General features: G+C 40.8%; 1 protein-coding gene across 3 annotated transcripts in view; it reads left to right on the top strand.

Annotated features, from left to right (window-relative positions):
* The window catches only part of ide (insulin-degrading enzyme), a 34,661-nt gene that overhangs the window by 3,848 nt on the left and 13,595 nt on the right, over positions 1 to 17,218 (top strand). For all 3 annotated transcript variants that reach the window (XM_080740320.1, XM_080740319.1, XM_080740321.1), the window contains exons 2-14: positions 2,021 to 2,205; positions 3,767 to 3,974; positions 5,924 to 6,093; positions 8,026 to 8,148; positions 8,446 to 8,558; positions 9,471 to 9,633; positions 10,042 to 10,134; positions 10,239 to 10,330; positions 11,614 to 11,694; positions 12,127 to 12,230; positions 15,048 to 15,150; positions 15,734 to 15,856; positions 16,462 to 16,544. In XM_080740320.1, coding sequence (XP_080596446.1) covers positions 2,021 to 2,205; positions 3,767 to 3,974; positions 5,924 to 6,093; positions 8,026 to 8,148; positions 8,446 to 8,558; positions 9,471 to 9,633; positions 10,042 to 10,134; positions 10,239 to 10,330; positions 11,614 to 11,694; positions 12,127 to 12,230; positions 15,048 to 15,150; positions 15,734 to 15,856; positions 16,462 to 16,544 — 1,641 coding nt within the window. The remainder of the gene's footprint in view (positions 1 to 2,020; positions 2,206 to 3,766; positions 3,975 to 5,923; positions 6,094 to 8,025; positions 8,149 to 8,445; positions 8,559 to 9,470; positions 9,634 to 10,041; positions 10,135 to 10,238; positions 10,331 to 11,613; positions 11,695 to 12,126; positions 12,231 to 15,047; positions 15,151 to 15,733; positions 15,857 to 16,461; positions 16,545 to 17,218) is intronic.

Here is a 17,218-nt window from a genome sequence, read left to right as displayed (position 1 = left end):
CTGTCGGCTATTTTTGCAGTTGTCTGCTATTTTCACAACGCAGCGCGACGCGTTGTGAGCTTGTAGATCGCCTATTTTCACAACCCACCGCGACGCGTTGTGAGCTTGTTGATCTGCTATTTTCACAACGCAACGCGACGCGTTGTGAGCTTGTAGATCGGCTATTTTCACAACGCACCGCGAGCTTGTAGATCGGCTATTTTCACAGGGTCCGCATCAGAGTTCCGACGGTCCGGTATTCCGACACTAAAACTATAACCCTAACTCTACCCCCAACCCTAAACCTAACCTCAGTAAACCTTACCTCAGTAACTAACCTGCCGACGCTAACCCTAACCCTAACCCTAACCCAAGTAACTAACCTGCCTTACGCTAAGTAACTAACCTGCCTTACGCTAAGTAACTAACCTGCCGACGCTAAGTAACTAACCTGCCGACCATGTCGGAACAGCGGATAGTCGGGATAGTGAGCGCTTCCCATTTTCACAACGCACCGCGACGCGTTGTGAGCCTACAGATCGGCTATTTATTTTCAAATAGCTACGGTATAAAATAGGGCTAAAGTTAGCAAGTAAATGTACTTAATAGTTACTTTACACCACTGAACTGATGTTTAAAAAGCAATTAAATTGCTCATTAAGGTACAGTGTGAGTATGAGCTCAAAGCCTATTATCATAGTGGCATAAAATGAAGGGGGGAAAAAAGACGATATATTCGTCAATCGGCGATTATTTGTATGACAATTAATCGTCTGGAGAAAATCCTAATCGTGACAGCCCTAGCCCCTCCCTTAACATGTGTGGTCATAAAAGGTACACCACATTCTTGAGGCTACATACGGACCCACATAGACGGATACACACACGGCCACGTATAGGGAGCTCCACACAGCTCCAAAAGAAATCCCTGTGCGTTCACATTCTAAAGTATTTAATTATACTGGGGTTGACACTAAGGTCTCAGAGGCACTTAACCGGTCGGACAACATGAAAGCAAACTTCACCTGCCCGAAAGGTTTATTTACCTGCTAGGGGCAGGTGGGCAAGCCTTAGTGTCAATGCCTGTATTATACCTGTTTTTTTATGGTGTTCTACTTCTATTCATGCAAATACATAGGCAGTTGTGTCTGTAGTGTGCATTCAATGTATGCGTGTTCTGGTTCTGGCTGTGCATGTATTGTGTGTTACATAGGAGGAGTCAGGAGGATCGGGCCCTGGGTGTTTGTTAAATAAGATGAAGCTCTATATTTTGGTAACAATTGCATTAGAGTTTTGGTTCAGTAACAATGTTCTCCCCATCCTTCCAGAACTTTAGTACAATGAATAATGTTCAGTTCGGGATACCATTTTTATCCTGTCAGGAGAGAGAGAACTCATACAGGATGAATGAGTAAAATTGGATCTGTTGAAACAAAACAATAAGCGGACAATATTTCAACTTCAACACTATAATGTAAGCCGATAAATTATCTTTAACCCTGCAAGACCTGAATTAATTTCTACTTTCTACTAGTTGTGTGAATGTCAGCCTCTGTGGGGAGTATTTATATGCAAATATCCTGGCCAATGGCATTGGAATACTAACCAATAGGATCCAAAGGTGATGTTCAGGTGAAAAAATAACAGGAAAACTGCTACGGTGGGTCTTGCAGGGTTAAGGGTTATTTTTCTTTGTGTGTGCGACTGGGTGTATGTGAACAGAGACAGAGTTAGGCTGAAGGAGAGTCTGTTATCTTCTCTCATTCATGGCTCTACCATGAGCCGGGGACTAAAGTATGTGTCAGTCTGTATTCATATTCACAGAAAAAAACGAAACGCCTATAACTTTTGTCCTGCACGAATGCTACACCCAACTGAATAGTGATGTCACATTGTGACTTTTAGGTGTTGCCCTCTGTGCAAATAATGTTCTTAGGCTCAGAAAGAGACAAATCAAAACATATTGTGAACGGGACAGGAGAGACTGCAACAGGTGTTCACTTTAGGTTTGAGTTGATATTAATGTGCCTTTGCTCTGCAGGCTACTGTCGTCCTTGCCCCTCAGAATGACCGACCCGGCTGTAAATAGGGTGGTGAGTGACATCATTCGCTCTCCTGAGGACAAGCGTGTGTACAGAGGCCTGGAGTTCACCAATGGATTAAAGGCTGTGCTGATCAGTGACCCAACCACAGACAAATCATCAGCAGCACTGGATGTACAGATAGGTAATGCCATCTCACCAATTCCACCTGGATGTGTGCATATCAAAATCCATAAGCCATTAAGACCTGAGGCCGATCCTACAAATGCCTTCTAAACCAGTTGTTCTTTCAAGATTTTTCAAAAATAGCAGATTTTATATCTGTTATTTTTTAACTCATACAGTGCCATCCGGCCACAAGGGGTGCTAGAGTGCCAGAAATTTCTCCATAGACCTTCTTTATAGCTTTCGTCGACCCTCTCCCAACTGCCTTGTGTTTTCACTCCAGTCAATGCTATGGGTGTCGAGAGGAGGAAGCTAGCTGACACGTAGCCAAAATGCTAACCCCTTTAGAAGCCCGATCTAAAGCTATTTCAGCCGCAAAAAACTTTCTCTTTGGGTCTGGGGACACAATCCGGAGAAAATCCTGTCTAAAGATGTGATTTATTATTGGAGTGGGCGGCGCGATTTGGCCGTTAGCGTGAATACGGCCCGTGGATGGCCGAGTCTAAGTCCCGGCCAAGGATGGACGTCTATACCGGGGCTTCATTGAGGCCTCCGATAAAATAATTCATTTTATTAAATATCCCGGACATGTTCGGGATAGGCACCCTGGAATACGTCGCACCGCCTACAATGAACATTGGGTGAACATTGGGGGGGGTCTAAACTTTATTTTAAACCATTTTCAATGGAATAAATCGTCGGAGCATCTAGCTTCTCTCGTTGGTGAGCGCTGGGCGAGCCGGGACCACCCACGTTGCTCCAAGCAGCTCGGGGTAAGTAAAATAGTAAATAAAAAATTGTTTTTGATCCCGAATATCCCGAACATGTTCGGGATAGGCACTTAAAGGGTTAATGGCCAACAGTGAAATCTAAAATGACAACATTTGCTTTCCCGCTTTTAATGGGTTAATGTTAGTTTTACATTTTAGAAATGTTACAGTTTTTAGAAGAAGTACAAATTGAACAAAATGTACCCGTGCGAAGCCATTTGCTTCCATTTATACACGGCGTAATTAACACAGAGGATTTTACTGTGTCATTTCAAATTCCATTTATGTGTTCAATTAACCTAGATTTACAAGGTTTCCCATTAATATACAGCCTGGACAAATTTCAGGGTTTAAATTATGGAGAAATTGGACAAAGTGAAAAGATTTATCATCCAAGAGCTTGCCTCTGAATGAGTACGTACATGCATGACCAAGCTATCAGGCATGTTTTGCCTATAGCTGTACATCTATTACTGATGAATCCGCATATAAAATAGAATTTCAAGGTGCTTTGGCCTTAATTAAGTATTTGTGAGCTTGTAGATCGGCTATTTTCGGCAAAGAGGTTTGGTGTAAGGTCAAGTTTATTAAGTATTGATGGTTCAAGGTTACATATCTGATAACACAAATTGACATGAATCCAAAATACTCTGATGATTGTGTTGTCAAAATATGAAACTATATGGAATCTATTAACAGGTTGTGGGGGTCCCTGCTTCATCTCTCTCTCAACTAAGGGGTCCTTGGCCTGAAAACATTGAAGACCCCTGAGATAAAGGACTGACTGGGTTTCTTTGGCTCTTATCACAGGTTCATTGTCGGACCCAGGGAACATCTCAGGCCTGGCCCACTTCTGTGAGCACATGCTGTTCCTTGGCACCGAGAAGTACCCCAAGGAAAATGAATACAGCCAGTTCCTTAGCGAGCATGCAGGCAGTTCCAATGCCTTCACCAGCGGAGAACACACCAACTACTACTTCGATGTGTCCCACGAGCACCTGCAGGGAGCCCTGGATAGGTAACGTCCTTTTTAGTTGGTTGGATTGATTGATGCCTGTCTTTCACTGAAAGGCAGTTGGCCAGATCATGTTATGACTTCTCAGTCTGTCCTTTATTAAGCAGGTTTGGTCATGTTCAGACAGAGTGTCAGGTTTTGTTTGTTTTTGGGTGTGCCCATCTTGTGTAATATGCAGTATGCATCACATCGTGACACACCTTTGACATGGGTGTACAAGAGTGTGGGTGACAGAGTGTACAAATGGCTGGGGTACACTCAACAATAATAGCAGAGACCATAACTCCCCCATTTTGGTAGTTTGTCTAGTAAAAATCCATCCATTTGTGAATCCTATGGTCTCCTTGCTCTTATGGCCTAACATATTACCCTGCTCTGACAAAAACATTGTTTTTCTACTTAAGGTTATATTTTATGCACGTACATAATTATGTTATAATTGTACTGTATATACTGTATGCTTAATCTAAATTGCTTCATGCAGCGGGACAAGCTCATTTCAGACTTTTCATAATCCCATGTTATGAATGAGCTGCTAAAATACATAGGTCAAAGGGTAGTTCATCAGTTACACTAGGTCCAGACATAATACAAGTCCCGTGTGAATAGGGTTTAAGCTACAGTAGTTGATGGCACCCAATTGCAATAACATTCTTCTCTAACCTATCACCAGTTATTTTCTTTATTCTGTGTGAAATTTCATAAGCATGATGGATGCTTATAGAAAACCTTTCACCATGAAAAGTATAGAGCCCTTGGGCATCTGGTCATCTAAGTGTACAGTATAAGTGGTTCTCAGTAGGTATGATGAACAGCTGAAAATATTCATTATTCCTTTTACATTTTTATGGTGATATGGTTATTCTCTTCTGTAGTGATGCTGTTTTTCCTTTTCAATTTACCTTTGGTCTAGTTAAGAATCAAGATCAGTGTCATACGTTTATCTGATGTGTTTGCTTTTCAAGAGGCAAATGCATGTTTGTCCAACAGAGCTGCATCTGTCTCCAATTACCACTCCACTGCTAGCCTTGTTGGGCTGTTGAGAGTACGCAGTAAAGTCCTCCGTTTTCATTCATCGATTTGTTACTCCTCAGAGTGTACATTTGTAACAAATTGTAATCAGCAGTGTAATTCTTAACATTTCCTGAAACCATAGGAGTCTCCAGTGTCACAAGCTTTCTTCTCATGTGTCAACTTCGCTCCTTGAGAGGCATTAGCGTGGAAGATTTTTAACTGTTGTTGATGGGATAGGCTTACCTACTTATTAATGAATGCTTGTCCAGTCAGCACCTGTTTCTGTGTCATAAGGTTAATTGTTCCCCTGTGCCATCGAAGTGTGAGGAGGACCATCTGGACTGGGGGAGGAAAGGACTGCAGAGGAATGTTAAAATATTGATGACTTAGTTTGCTCCCTTTTGAAAACTCGAATGAACACCGTTGTGTTGTGAGGAGAACATCTATGTCATAGCCGTTTCCAAAGCTACTATTAACATAGCGTTGTTATAATTATTTGAATGACATATCTCTTTGATTAATGAATGTCAGAGTGCTAAGAGACAAAAATTAAAAATAATTATAGCCCTGTCTTTGCAAGGACCTCTTAGCGCCCTGATTATTACACATTTGCATTTTTCTATCAAACCAAATAAGCAAGCATTAACATGCGGCTTAAATGACTAGATGAAAGGGCCATTTGGTCAGACGAAATGAGGGCCATTGATGTAACTACAACTTTGTCTGTCTAGCCAGTTTATTTGCATGGCATGATGGCAGTTGATCACACTCAAACATGCAAATGGTGTTGCATCTCTTTGTGCCAGGTCTATTAGCTCTTTGTGCAAACTAATAACCAGCCCAAAATTTACTTTTTATTTCTAAAGAACATCTTGGAGTTGAGGAAAACCCTGAAATGAATTCAGTCTTAGCAGTTTCTATGTTCTATGTCTCTGAAGGTTTGCCCAGTTCTTCTTGTGCCCACTGTTTGATGAGAGCTGTAAGGACCGTGAGGTGAACGCTGTGGACTCTGAGCATGAGAAGAACCTTATGAATGATGCCTGGCGACTGTTCCAGTTGGAGAAGGCCACTGGCAATCCTGACCACCCCTTCAGTAAATTTGGAACAGGTATTATTCACATTAACCCTGGGGTACCTATTTTGAGAATGTCATACTGTAGGTGAAGATTTTCGAATTTGTCAAAAAATAATAAATCTAGCATATCTAGTACAAGCTCAAAATGCTTGTAGATCAGCTATTTTCTCTGGGTGATCTGGCTTGCAAGTATAAATCAGACTTCTGGCTCATTTGTGAACAGAATAAAAGTATTCCAACGATATCCTTTTTTCATTCAATGAAGCATCAGTATCATCTCTCTCACCCATGTGTTGCTAATTACAAAACGGACTGCTTCCATTAATTAGAAGTACAAAGTGATATGGTGTACAATTGGATAATTATTAGCTGTGAAGAAATTCTGCACATCTATTCTCGTTAGTAGTCTCATAGAGAATTAATGTACTCCTGCATGACATGTCTGACAATTAAAATGGATTATTTGCCTTAGTTGGTTGACATTCCTATTACAGTACATTCTTCAACCCTAAGCATTAATGATGATTTCGTTCAACTGGCACATAAAATGCTACAAGGAAAACCAGTCCATTATGTCTTACCTTTTACTAGAGCAGGGGTCTTCAACATTTTCAGGCCAGTAGGGTGGGGGTGGGGCTACAACATATATTGTATATTTATGCATAAAATTGTGTTTCATGTGTATAAACACATGTTATTGTGCATTCAATACTATGCTATCATGCTTTTATTTTAAACATGCATGTACAAGTGGCCGTACCACTGCCATTTATAAACATACCTTATTAGCTGAAAACCAATGTCAATACTATCAATCTATCACTAACAATCTGTCAATTGCACAATAATCATGTATACAAGCTATTCGAAAGAGACAGAATTATATTTTCTTTTTAAAGACAAATGCATTATTTTTCTAAAACTTTTTTTTCGCAGACCCACTGTTGAAGAAGACTCATTTACTAGAGTAAATGATGATTGCTGTGGATTTAGAAAGGCTCTAGTCTATGCCCAGAATAGCCAGCTGATGGCAGTCTTGAGTTATACAGGCTTTAATCCATCTAAGAATAGAACTGGATCAGGCCTGAAACAGATGCTATGTCAAAGGGACATGATACAAGTACAATTTGGACATGCAACACAAAACTGACAGTTTTGTGTTGCTTGTTCAAATTGTCTGTGTCCAGATGGCTTAGAATGTAATGGTAGTGGCCTTTTGAAGATGTCATTTACAATTGGCTAGCTATCTTTTCTGCCATGAAGGAAGGGCTAGATGATGTAGGCTGTTATTGCAAGTCACGTGGAATAGAGCTTGTAAATGAAGGGCAGACATGCAGCAAGTGCATGCTAGTGAGTTGATTTTACTGTGTGGAGAACTCTGATCAGAGAGGTGACCCCTACACTTGACAACTATGAAGTCCTCTGTAAGGATGTATGATAATTGCAAAAAATTGGCATTGCAATTTATTTTTGGGGGCATATGTATTGTAAAAGAAAAAAAATATATATATATTAGTATTAGTATTTTATTGGAAATAAGGCAGACAAAGATGTGAATACGATACATATCAAAAGGTTTAGGGGGAATGTCACAAAGAATTATGTAATTATTCCCTTTGTCTTTGTCTCCAATTATCTGACATTAATGTCAGGCTTGGCTGCTAGTTATGTTTGAGGGAGAAGTAAGTTAACCCAATTAACACATTTCATGATTATGTGCAGGGCCCTCCCTGGTGGTCAATTCAACCAAAAGGATGCCTGAAATATTTGGACCTGCTACTTGGCATAAATGAAACATTCAACATTTTGAATATAAAATAAACCCAATACAGTATTGAGTATTGGATCGGCAAAGAATATGAACCAGCCCATGGTTTTCTTCTCAATTCTGAAGATAAAATACATGTTTTTGTAATTCTATAGTCTTGATGTATTTTTCTTTCTTTTTTTCCCTCTCTCTTTAAGGTAACAAATTGACCCTTGAAACAAGACCTTCAAAAGATGGGATTGATATCCGCCAGGAGCTCCTGAAATTTCACTCCACATTCTACTCTTCCAACCTAATGGGACTGTGTGTGTTAGGGAGAGGTAAGATCACATGCACTATTTCATAGTGAGTGTTTGAGTTTAAAGCAGTGGTTCCCAAACATTTTAGCTCGAGACCTACAAGAGACATTAGATGTTTGCCCTATTCTGTATAGGCTATATAGGCCGAGAACAAGAACCAGGTCTTACAGCGCGGGTTAGGGTTATGTCCTGTAACTCCTGTTGACCTATAGGACTGGTATCTCATGTAATTCATAAATTACAAATTTAAGTGGTTTTAATATCCAATGAGATGTACAGTAGTTTGTCTTCATCTGCATTATCCACCCTCATTTTCAGAGTCACTTGACGAGTTGACCTCCATGGTGGTCAGTCTGTTTGGAGAGGTGGAGAACAAGAACGTGCCTGTGCCAGAATTTCCTGAGCATCCCTTCCAGGATGAACATCTCAGGGTGAGTGACTCACAGACGTATCGGTATCGCACCATATGTCTCACATTTTTACTAGGCATGCACAAAAAGGAGGGAAATTAAATGTGTTCTCCTGCTCTTGCAAATACTTACTCAAAGTGAGAGAGAGAGAGAGAGCTATTTCTGCAATGCCTGCAGAATGCTCTTCTAGTTTAAATGTAATATAAAACATCCAGCGGTGTGAACAATAAATCAATGGCCATTTTACTGTACTAACTAGTAAGACACCTCTGGTCGTGCCAATTCTTGGCCATGTGGCCACTGTGGCCAGTGATGTATATCGGACCAGTTACCCATATATGGAGATCCATGTACTGTATATAGTACATCCCTTTTATGCCCATACATGGAGATACCTGTCTTAACCAGCCGCACAGATATAGGCTGTCTTCCTCCATATATGGGCATTCCCTGTTAGATATGGGCTTAATATTGATGACATCAGGGATCTCCATATATGGGCATAAAAGGGATTCTGTTAAGAGTGGTTCCCATTACATCACAACATACAATATATTTTATGCCCATACATGGAGATCCCTATCTGAACCAGCCACACAGATATGGGCCATGTCTTGGCCATCTGGCCAGTGATATATATCGATGACTTCAGGGATCTTCATATATGGGCATAAAAGGGATTCTGGGGAATACCCATATGGACTTTTACATAGGTGATGTCACCTGTGATATCACCTGTGATGTCACAGTGATGTGTCAAGGGAACCAACCCATAGACTTCACGTCTACATGCAGACAAGCTTTGAAATTTCTCATGGTAAACTGCAACCTTCTGACGCAATGACTCACTGAATGGCTAATTACTTGGCCTACATTTTGATTGTAAACTGAACCATTCATTCAGTATTTGCTTTGTTTCCTCCTCCACTACAGCAATTCTACAAAGTGGTGCCTATCAAAGACATCAGGAACTTGTATGTGACCTTCCCCATCCCAGACCTGCAGAAGTACTACAAATCTAACCCAGGACACTATTTAGGACATCTGATCGGTCACGAAGGTCCAGGAAGTCTGTTGTCTGAGCTCAAATCCAAAGGTTGGGCATGACTGCAGCATGATGTTAACAAAAGACATGTAGTAATATCTGTTAGGCAAATAATGAAGTTAAGAGATGTAGTGTTTAAATATTAATATCTTATAGTCCTATAGTATCTTACAGGAGCCTTATGAGTTTGGAGACTGTTTAGCTTCAAACAGTGTTCCAGGATTCGTATTTATGCAGTGCTTGTAAAGAATAATATCCTTCCTAAAATTGCGTAGAGCTACAACTAACCATTATTTTCCTAATCAATAAATCGTTCTATTTTTTAATTAACACATAATTAATACGCGGACCAAATAAGGCGGCAAAGTACAACATTATGGGAAATGCTCATTGCAAATTAATGTTTTCATTTGCTTCTAATTTCACACTTAATAGTGTTGTCTTTTTCATTCCACTCAGGCTGGGTGAACACACTGGTAGGAGGACAAAAAGAAGGCGCGAGAGGATTCATGTTCTTCATCATCAATGTGGATTTGACTGAGGAGGGGCTCTGTAAGTACACAGTCAAATTGTCAAAAGCGATAATTTAACAAATGGTACACTCTTTCGTGTTAAATTGTGTGTATTGGGGTGTCATTTGTACTTGTCCTTTGCAGTACATGTAGAGGACATCATCTTCCACATGTTCCAGTACATCCAGAAACTGCGCACCGAGGGACCTCAGGAGTGGGTCTTCCAGGAGTGCAAGGTGATTCATGCAGACATTGAAGTTCAGATTTCTTTTTTTGATAGGTCAGTGTAGAGCGACAGCAAACCAAGGGCAGAAAGAGATGAGAGATATGAGAGACAAGATGGTTCAAACCCGAATACTCGTAGAGCAGATGGTCTGTGCATTAACTGGTCAGAAACTGTGAATTAAAAAAAAAAAAAAAAAAAAAAAGAAACTGTGAGTTAACAGTTAAATGAGAACAAAGTCAGCTCTTATTTCTGGTTATGAGATATTGTATTAAATCACTGACCACAGTGGCTGATGGATTCTAAAATTTGCTTTTCAGTTTCACTATCTCTCTGCCAGATGTTTTATTTTAACTCACTTAGCGCCGAGCGAGCCAGATTTCAATATGAATCTGCGCTTATAACGCCAGGAAATAGCTATATTGAATCCCCAAAATCACATTACATAAACAGGTACACGTGCCTGCAGATGCCACAAGATGACCACTAGAGTGAGCCATAGCTCATAGACTTTCCATGGTCCCATGTTAAGTCAGAATAAAAAACAAGGTTCATGACATAACAGGATGGTACAATGACATGCTCTCCATTGACATTCAATGGACAGGCCGCGGGCCGCCATTTGAGCTCAATACTGCTCAATTCGTGCTTGATCGTCTCAAACCACCATTGGTATGGGCATCGGAACGTATATAGATGCCACACAGAAAGTTTCCGAATCAAAATCCGACCTAGTGAAGCTACGTGAGGGTCGGATGGTTTGCATTGAGCCTAGCGGCTAACAGAGGCCTACGTAAACAGGAAGCTATGGCTTAAAGGTGACGTCATAATCGTATCCTTTTTTTTCACGGTTTTCATCTGTATGCTAGTCGAAGGTAAGCTAACCGTTCCGCTCCGTCTATCAACCCAAATTAAAAGCTTAAACAATGCTTTTATATAAAAGTCGCTCCGAGTCGCTCGGCACTAAACGCCATCATTAGTTAGTCGCCCCGAAAGTCGCTCGGCGCTAAGTGAGTTAATATGAAATGACCTCTGAAAAATCATGTCTGGATCCCTGCCACTGCTGCCAGGCTTCTTGCAAACTCTCAGTCCATCAGCTTTCATTTGGTATTAATTCATTTTAGCATCTCCTGTCCTCTAAATGATGGATGAGCGGTTATAAGCATGAACGCAGAATTTAGAAGAGCTTGTAGTACTGCAACTGTACATCTTACTTTAAGTTGAGCATTTTAGTTTAGTGTAGGTAAAAAGAAAATGTTTAAACTATTGATCAACATGTGCTCTTTCATCCTGCAGGATTTAAACAAAGTGGCCTTCAGGTTCAAGGACAAAGAGCGACCCCGCGGCTACACTTCCAAAGTGGCTGGTTTAACACACGTAGGTCCCCTCTTTCATCTGCACAGTTTGTCTCCAGGGCAACACACTGCAGTTCATTGTGTCTGTGAGTGATGTCATCAGGCTGCCTGGTAGTGCTGCCTAGATCCATGACTTATAGAGAAAATGGAGTCCTTGCAGAAGCACACCCCAAATTAGACTACCATGTTCTGCCACTCACAGTACTACACTGTGACTGCGTAATTACTATATATATTATTTCTCTGTTCAAATGTGTTTCTGAAAGTTTTCACGCACTTGTAATGTTGCCTGCTTTACATGAGAGTTTCAACTTTCATCACATTTGGTGCTCAAACATAAAGTGTCAGTTGAACCCTGCATGTGAACTGCCCGATAAAACAGAAGAGATTTCCCAAAGTTGAAGTTGTCAGTACCACTTTGAACCACTTTTGAAGGTAATTTGATCTGTTTCAGTACTACCCTCTGGAGGAGATTCTGGCAGCGGAGTATCTTTTGGAGGACTTCAGACCAGATCTGATACAGATGGTGCTGGATAAGCTGAGACCAGAGCATGTCAGGTCAGTTCTAGTACATCACCCACTCTGGCAGAGACGCAAGGGCAATGTTTGCAGTCTCTTTTAAGCACTGTTAGCATCGCAAAGTTATTATTATTATTCTTTTTTATTCATCTCAAGGCAGGCATGCCTAACCTCAGGAAAGGTTGAGAACAACCTAGAGTTTCTGGTGATAAGATTATTTGTAGAGCGAAAATATTGTTATGATATGTGTGACATGTATGCGAGACAGACACACACAAACACACAATGCCATGAAACATGATATATTAGATCTCTAACTTTGTTCATGTGGTGCAATTTGGCGTTCAAAGTTCAGGGCCATTATGGTCATTTATTGAACACCTTGTCGTACATTAAACTAGTGTCATCAAGACAAGACTGAAAGCTCCTCTCAAGCCATTACACTTCCCTGGTGTGAATCAAAACACCATTCCGGTTCCAAGGGTGGAGCGCTTGTTTTCGGTGGAGATGACGGAGGCGTGCCGTCTCAGGCAACCTTGATCCACGTGAGACACCGCTGAGCGAGCAATCACTGAGCGTTGCAAAGGACGAATGAGCCGACTCAGCGCTGTTACCGAGTTATGTGCCGTTATGGACAGAATAGTAAATCGTCCCCCCGACTTTCGGCACCTCCGTGCAGTCCAGGTGAACACAACGGAGCGTTCCCTATCTCCGGTTCAGCCAATCACAAGCTTCCGAGGGCGGGTCTTAACTGGAACCGGAACAGTGTTTTGATGAACGCCGACTTCCCTGCATTGGACTTCCTAGACAATTATGTAAAGTATGATCGCAGTTCAACTGGAAACCTCTAGGTTGCCCTTGTTTGGTTTGCCATCCGCCTAGCCTACATAGGGTTAAGAAATTTGAATCTTGGAGTGTTTCCTGTAATGTGAGTTTTGTCTTACTTCCAGGGTTTATATTCTATTCCATCTCTGCATTCAGTACTTTGCATCATAACGACCACATTTCAGCAAGGAGAAAGGTACAGTACCTCTCACAAAAGAGTTGAGTTGTATTGAACTTGGTCCAGTCATATACAGTACTTTATATTTGGCCCAAAATCAAAGATTCACTTGCTATGGAGTCCTGAAATGTCAGCCATTTTGCTCACACCATTCCCATTTCACGCTCTGGAGATAACAAAGTAACATTTCTTTTTTTCTTGTTACAAAGTGCTGCCCTGCTTTGATCTTTAGATCAGATTTAGCTTTTAAAATGTCTACCTTGAAAGTGAATGTGAGGCAACACTACAGATTACATTTCTCTCCAGCTTCAAAAGCATGTCGGTTACTTTGTGCGATGGATACCCGGTGGACACCTTATCCAGTTTTGCTCTCAGTGGACGGAAATAGCAGGCATCCTAATAGGATTTCACCTTGGCTATCAGTGGAGTGTGATGTTGTCTTAAACTGATGTGTTACAGTATGTTCATAGATGCAAACAGGGAAAAACATTGATAAAGTATTATGTCAAAATGCTAAATGAGACTGTCATCTGATAGCATAGGTTTAAATGCACTTAGGTCTGTTATTAGCTTTTACCAGTTGTCACAACTTTCTGGAAGCAGAAACTCATGTGAAGGGCATACGGTTGTGGCGGGACGGCACATAATGGGTAGAGGGGCTGTCTGGGAATCAGAAGGTCTCTGATTTGCCCCCCCAGCCCTGGTTTGTGTGTTGAAATGTCCCTGAGCAAGATACATGATGATAGTTAGGATGAGTTAAATGCAGAGGAAAATTCAAATGTGCAAATGTACTGCGACGGAAATACACCCTTTTCCTCATTGATTGAAGTGACTGAAAATAACCACACTTGGCTGCTAATAAACACCATCGATCAGATTTTACATCGACCCTACTAATAGTCTGGGTGTTTGCAAAAGAGCTCACTATTCTCAGCGCTACTTTGTGATTGATCAATGCCGAGTTCCCAGTTTAACATGCTTTGCCAGTGCTGGCTATCAATTGAGATGGGACCAGCAATGCCGTATCTTCTAAACATAGATGGTCAATTATAGGTTGGCGAGCACACGGATACATTAGCTACTGCCACAGTCACTCTATTAAAACCCATTTAGAACGGGTACACGTTATTGTGTATCATTATTTTATGCTTTAACTATTGAAAAATAGCAGATATACAAGCTCACAGCCCGGCACCGAGTACCACGCTGCGAGCTTGTAGATCTGCTATTTTTGAAAAATCGTGAAAATTAGAATTTTGACCCGATTCTATAAGTGTCTTTTGAATCCTTCTAAGGTTTTTTGAAAAACCTATGTCAGCAATCTGGCTAGCCATCATCAAAGAAAAGGTCCTTTTCGCTTAACTGGAGCTCAGTTAGTCTGTTCTTGAGAGACTACTATGTCAGTGGTTCTCAAACCTTTCATGTGAAGGATCCCCAAATTGATATTTATTTGGCCACCGACCCCCATCTCAAAATATCTAGTTCCAGGGACCACCCAGAAGCAAAATTTGAGTTACAAACGTTCGCTTTAAAAATACATATATTCAAAGATTTGCACACATTTTTCAAAAATAGCAGATCTACAAGCTCGCAGCGCACTGTGAGCTTGTAGATCTGCTATTTTTCACTGGTTAAAGCATTCAATAATTCTAGGCCTAAATGGGTTTTAATAGAAATACTAAGATAAATTATTTGAAAGGTGCTTGGATCTAATGTCACGGTTTGGTAGGGAGGGAACACTGGAGCCCAGTGTAATATAGTGTGTTCATTCAACACGCTTTTAGTGGGGTTTAAACAAATAAAATTCATCTACTGTAACATGACCTGGATACGTTCTCCTCTTGCCCCTTCAGAGTGGCGGTGGTGTCCAAGTCGTTTGAAGGGCAGACGGACAGAACAGAAGAATGGTATGGAACGCAGTACAAACAGGAGGCCATCTCGGAGGACGTGCTCCAGGTGAGTCATGTTCCTATGGGAGGATGCTGCTGGTGCCATGTCCACGAAATCTGTAATCGGTCATTCTGCGAAAATAGCCTTCTACAAGCTTGCTATTTTCGGCAAAGACATTTGGTTCTGAGGGGTAAAAAAAGCCTTCGGAACACCGGTCAACAAAGCATAAGTGGTTAAGATGTCAAACAAAGGTCGTATCTTTCTTTCAGCTTTTTTTTTTTTCCTAAGCTATTTTTTGGGGGACCTTTCTGCCTTATTTATAGTGTATAGTGGAGATGGGCAGGAAACGGGGAGAGAGCGATCAGGAGGGACATGCAGCAAAGATCGTTGGGAACGGGTACTCGAACCTGCGATGCGCTATCAGGCTACAGCTACATTAGACCCTAACCCTAGGTCCGGACCAACTTTTCCAATTCTCTCTGTTCTTTGTACTTGTTCGCATAAGTTTAGTTTTTCTTGTTCAGACTGTGTGTGTGTGTGTGTGTGTGTGTGTGTGTGTGTGTGTGTGTGTGTGTGTGTGTGTGTGTGTGTGTGTGTGTGTGTGTGTGTGTGTGTGTGTGTGTGTGTGTGTGTGTGTGTGTGTTCTCAGAAATGGGGTAATGCCGACCTCAACGGCAAGTTCAAGTTACCTATGAAGAACGAGTTCATCCCCAGTAACTTTGAGATCTACCCTCTGGAGAAAGACGCTCCAGCCTTCCCCACTTTGATCAAGGCAAGTGTTTCTGCTCGTTACTTCACGCCAGCTGACAGTCCTGAAAGCTTGTCTGTGTGTTATGGTCGGAGAGTCTCTGTTCTTCCTCTTTCATATGATAATAAGGCAGTGTTAGTATTGAGACATGAGTTTAGCACTGGCACTGCCATCGCTGAGATCAGAGGTAAGTTATTAACTATGGCTTACGTGTTCTGCTCTCTCGAGGACTGACTGGATAAAAGACCTGGTACTTAACTTGTTTCTGTAGTGTTATTCACCCTGCCGAGTACAAAGGCTGTATCATGTTCTGTTAATATTAATGTAATTAAATCAAATGTATTTGAATGAGCAAACACACCAGGCTTTCGGAAGGATTGTTGTGATGTACTGTACTTGCATTTTGCTGACTTTGCTGAATCTATAGACAAATCCACAAAACGCTGCTGTGTAGTTTCGGTGTCACGATGCAAAGCACTTCCTTTTGACACCGCAGTCATGATTGCCGCTCTGTGATTTTTTTTTATAGAATAGCCTTTTAAATGCAAATAAGAAGTGTATGTGTGACCTTTGGATGCAAATAAAAAGTATTGTGTGTTTTTGAGAACTGTTATTTTCTTCCCTCTCAGGATACTGCTATGAGCAAGGTGTGGTTCAAACAGGATGACAAGTTCTTCTTGCCCAAGGCTTGTTTGAACTTTGAGTTCTTCAGGTGCGTAACTAACTGTATGTCTCTTGTTGGGCATGCCAATGCAACAGGTATGATGTGATGCACTGGTCTTTGGCCATTAATAATTCAATTGGCTTCTTACTGCTTTATCCAACAAATCTTTCCCACTATTTTATTGGTATCTAAATCAAAACCTGACTGGCTTGCTGTATGCAATAAATATTTAGGTATTTGTTGCATATACAGATTCATCTAAGAAAATAGAATATTGTGGAAAAGATGAAACTTTCAAATATTCTAGATACATTGTACATGTAGTGAAATATTCAACATCTTTTTTAGTTTTAATTTTGGTTTATAATGTATTTCCTTTTTTTATCTCAAAATATTACAATATTACACAAGACAACTCAAAACAAGGATTAACCTTCTGAAGTCAAGAGTTGCTTAAAGTCCAGTATTAAGTTGCCGCAGTCAGAGATGATTTGGGGTGCTATGGCATCTCCTTCTTTTGTACACAATATTCTAATTTGTTTAGATTGATCTGTATATACTATATAGACTGCTTAATTTCACAGTGCATGTTGACAGAGGGTGCAAACACATTTTTTTAAGCGACAGTGGGAAATAACAGGAGGAAATGACAATCACTAATATATAATATATGAAGTTTCATTCCAAAATGAAATATCCAACACAAATTACTGATTATAAAA

The sequence above is a fragment of the Nannobrachium achirus genome, assembly GCF_963921795.1.
Source record: "Nannobrachium achirus genome assembly, chromosome: 13".
NCBI classification, from domain to species: domain Eukaryota; kingdom Metazoa; phylum Chordata; class Actinopteri; order Myctophiformes; family Myctophidae; genus Nannobrachium; species Nannobrachium achirus.
The sequence above is the reverse complement of the archived record's forward strand: the minus strand, read 5'-3'. Positions and strand labels throughout refer to the sequence as shown.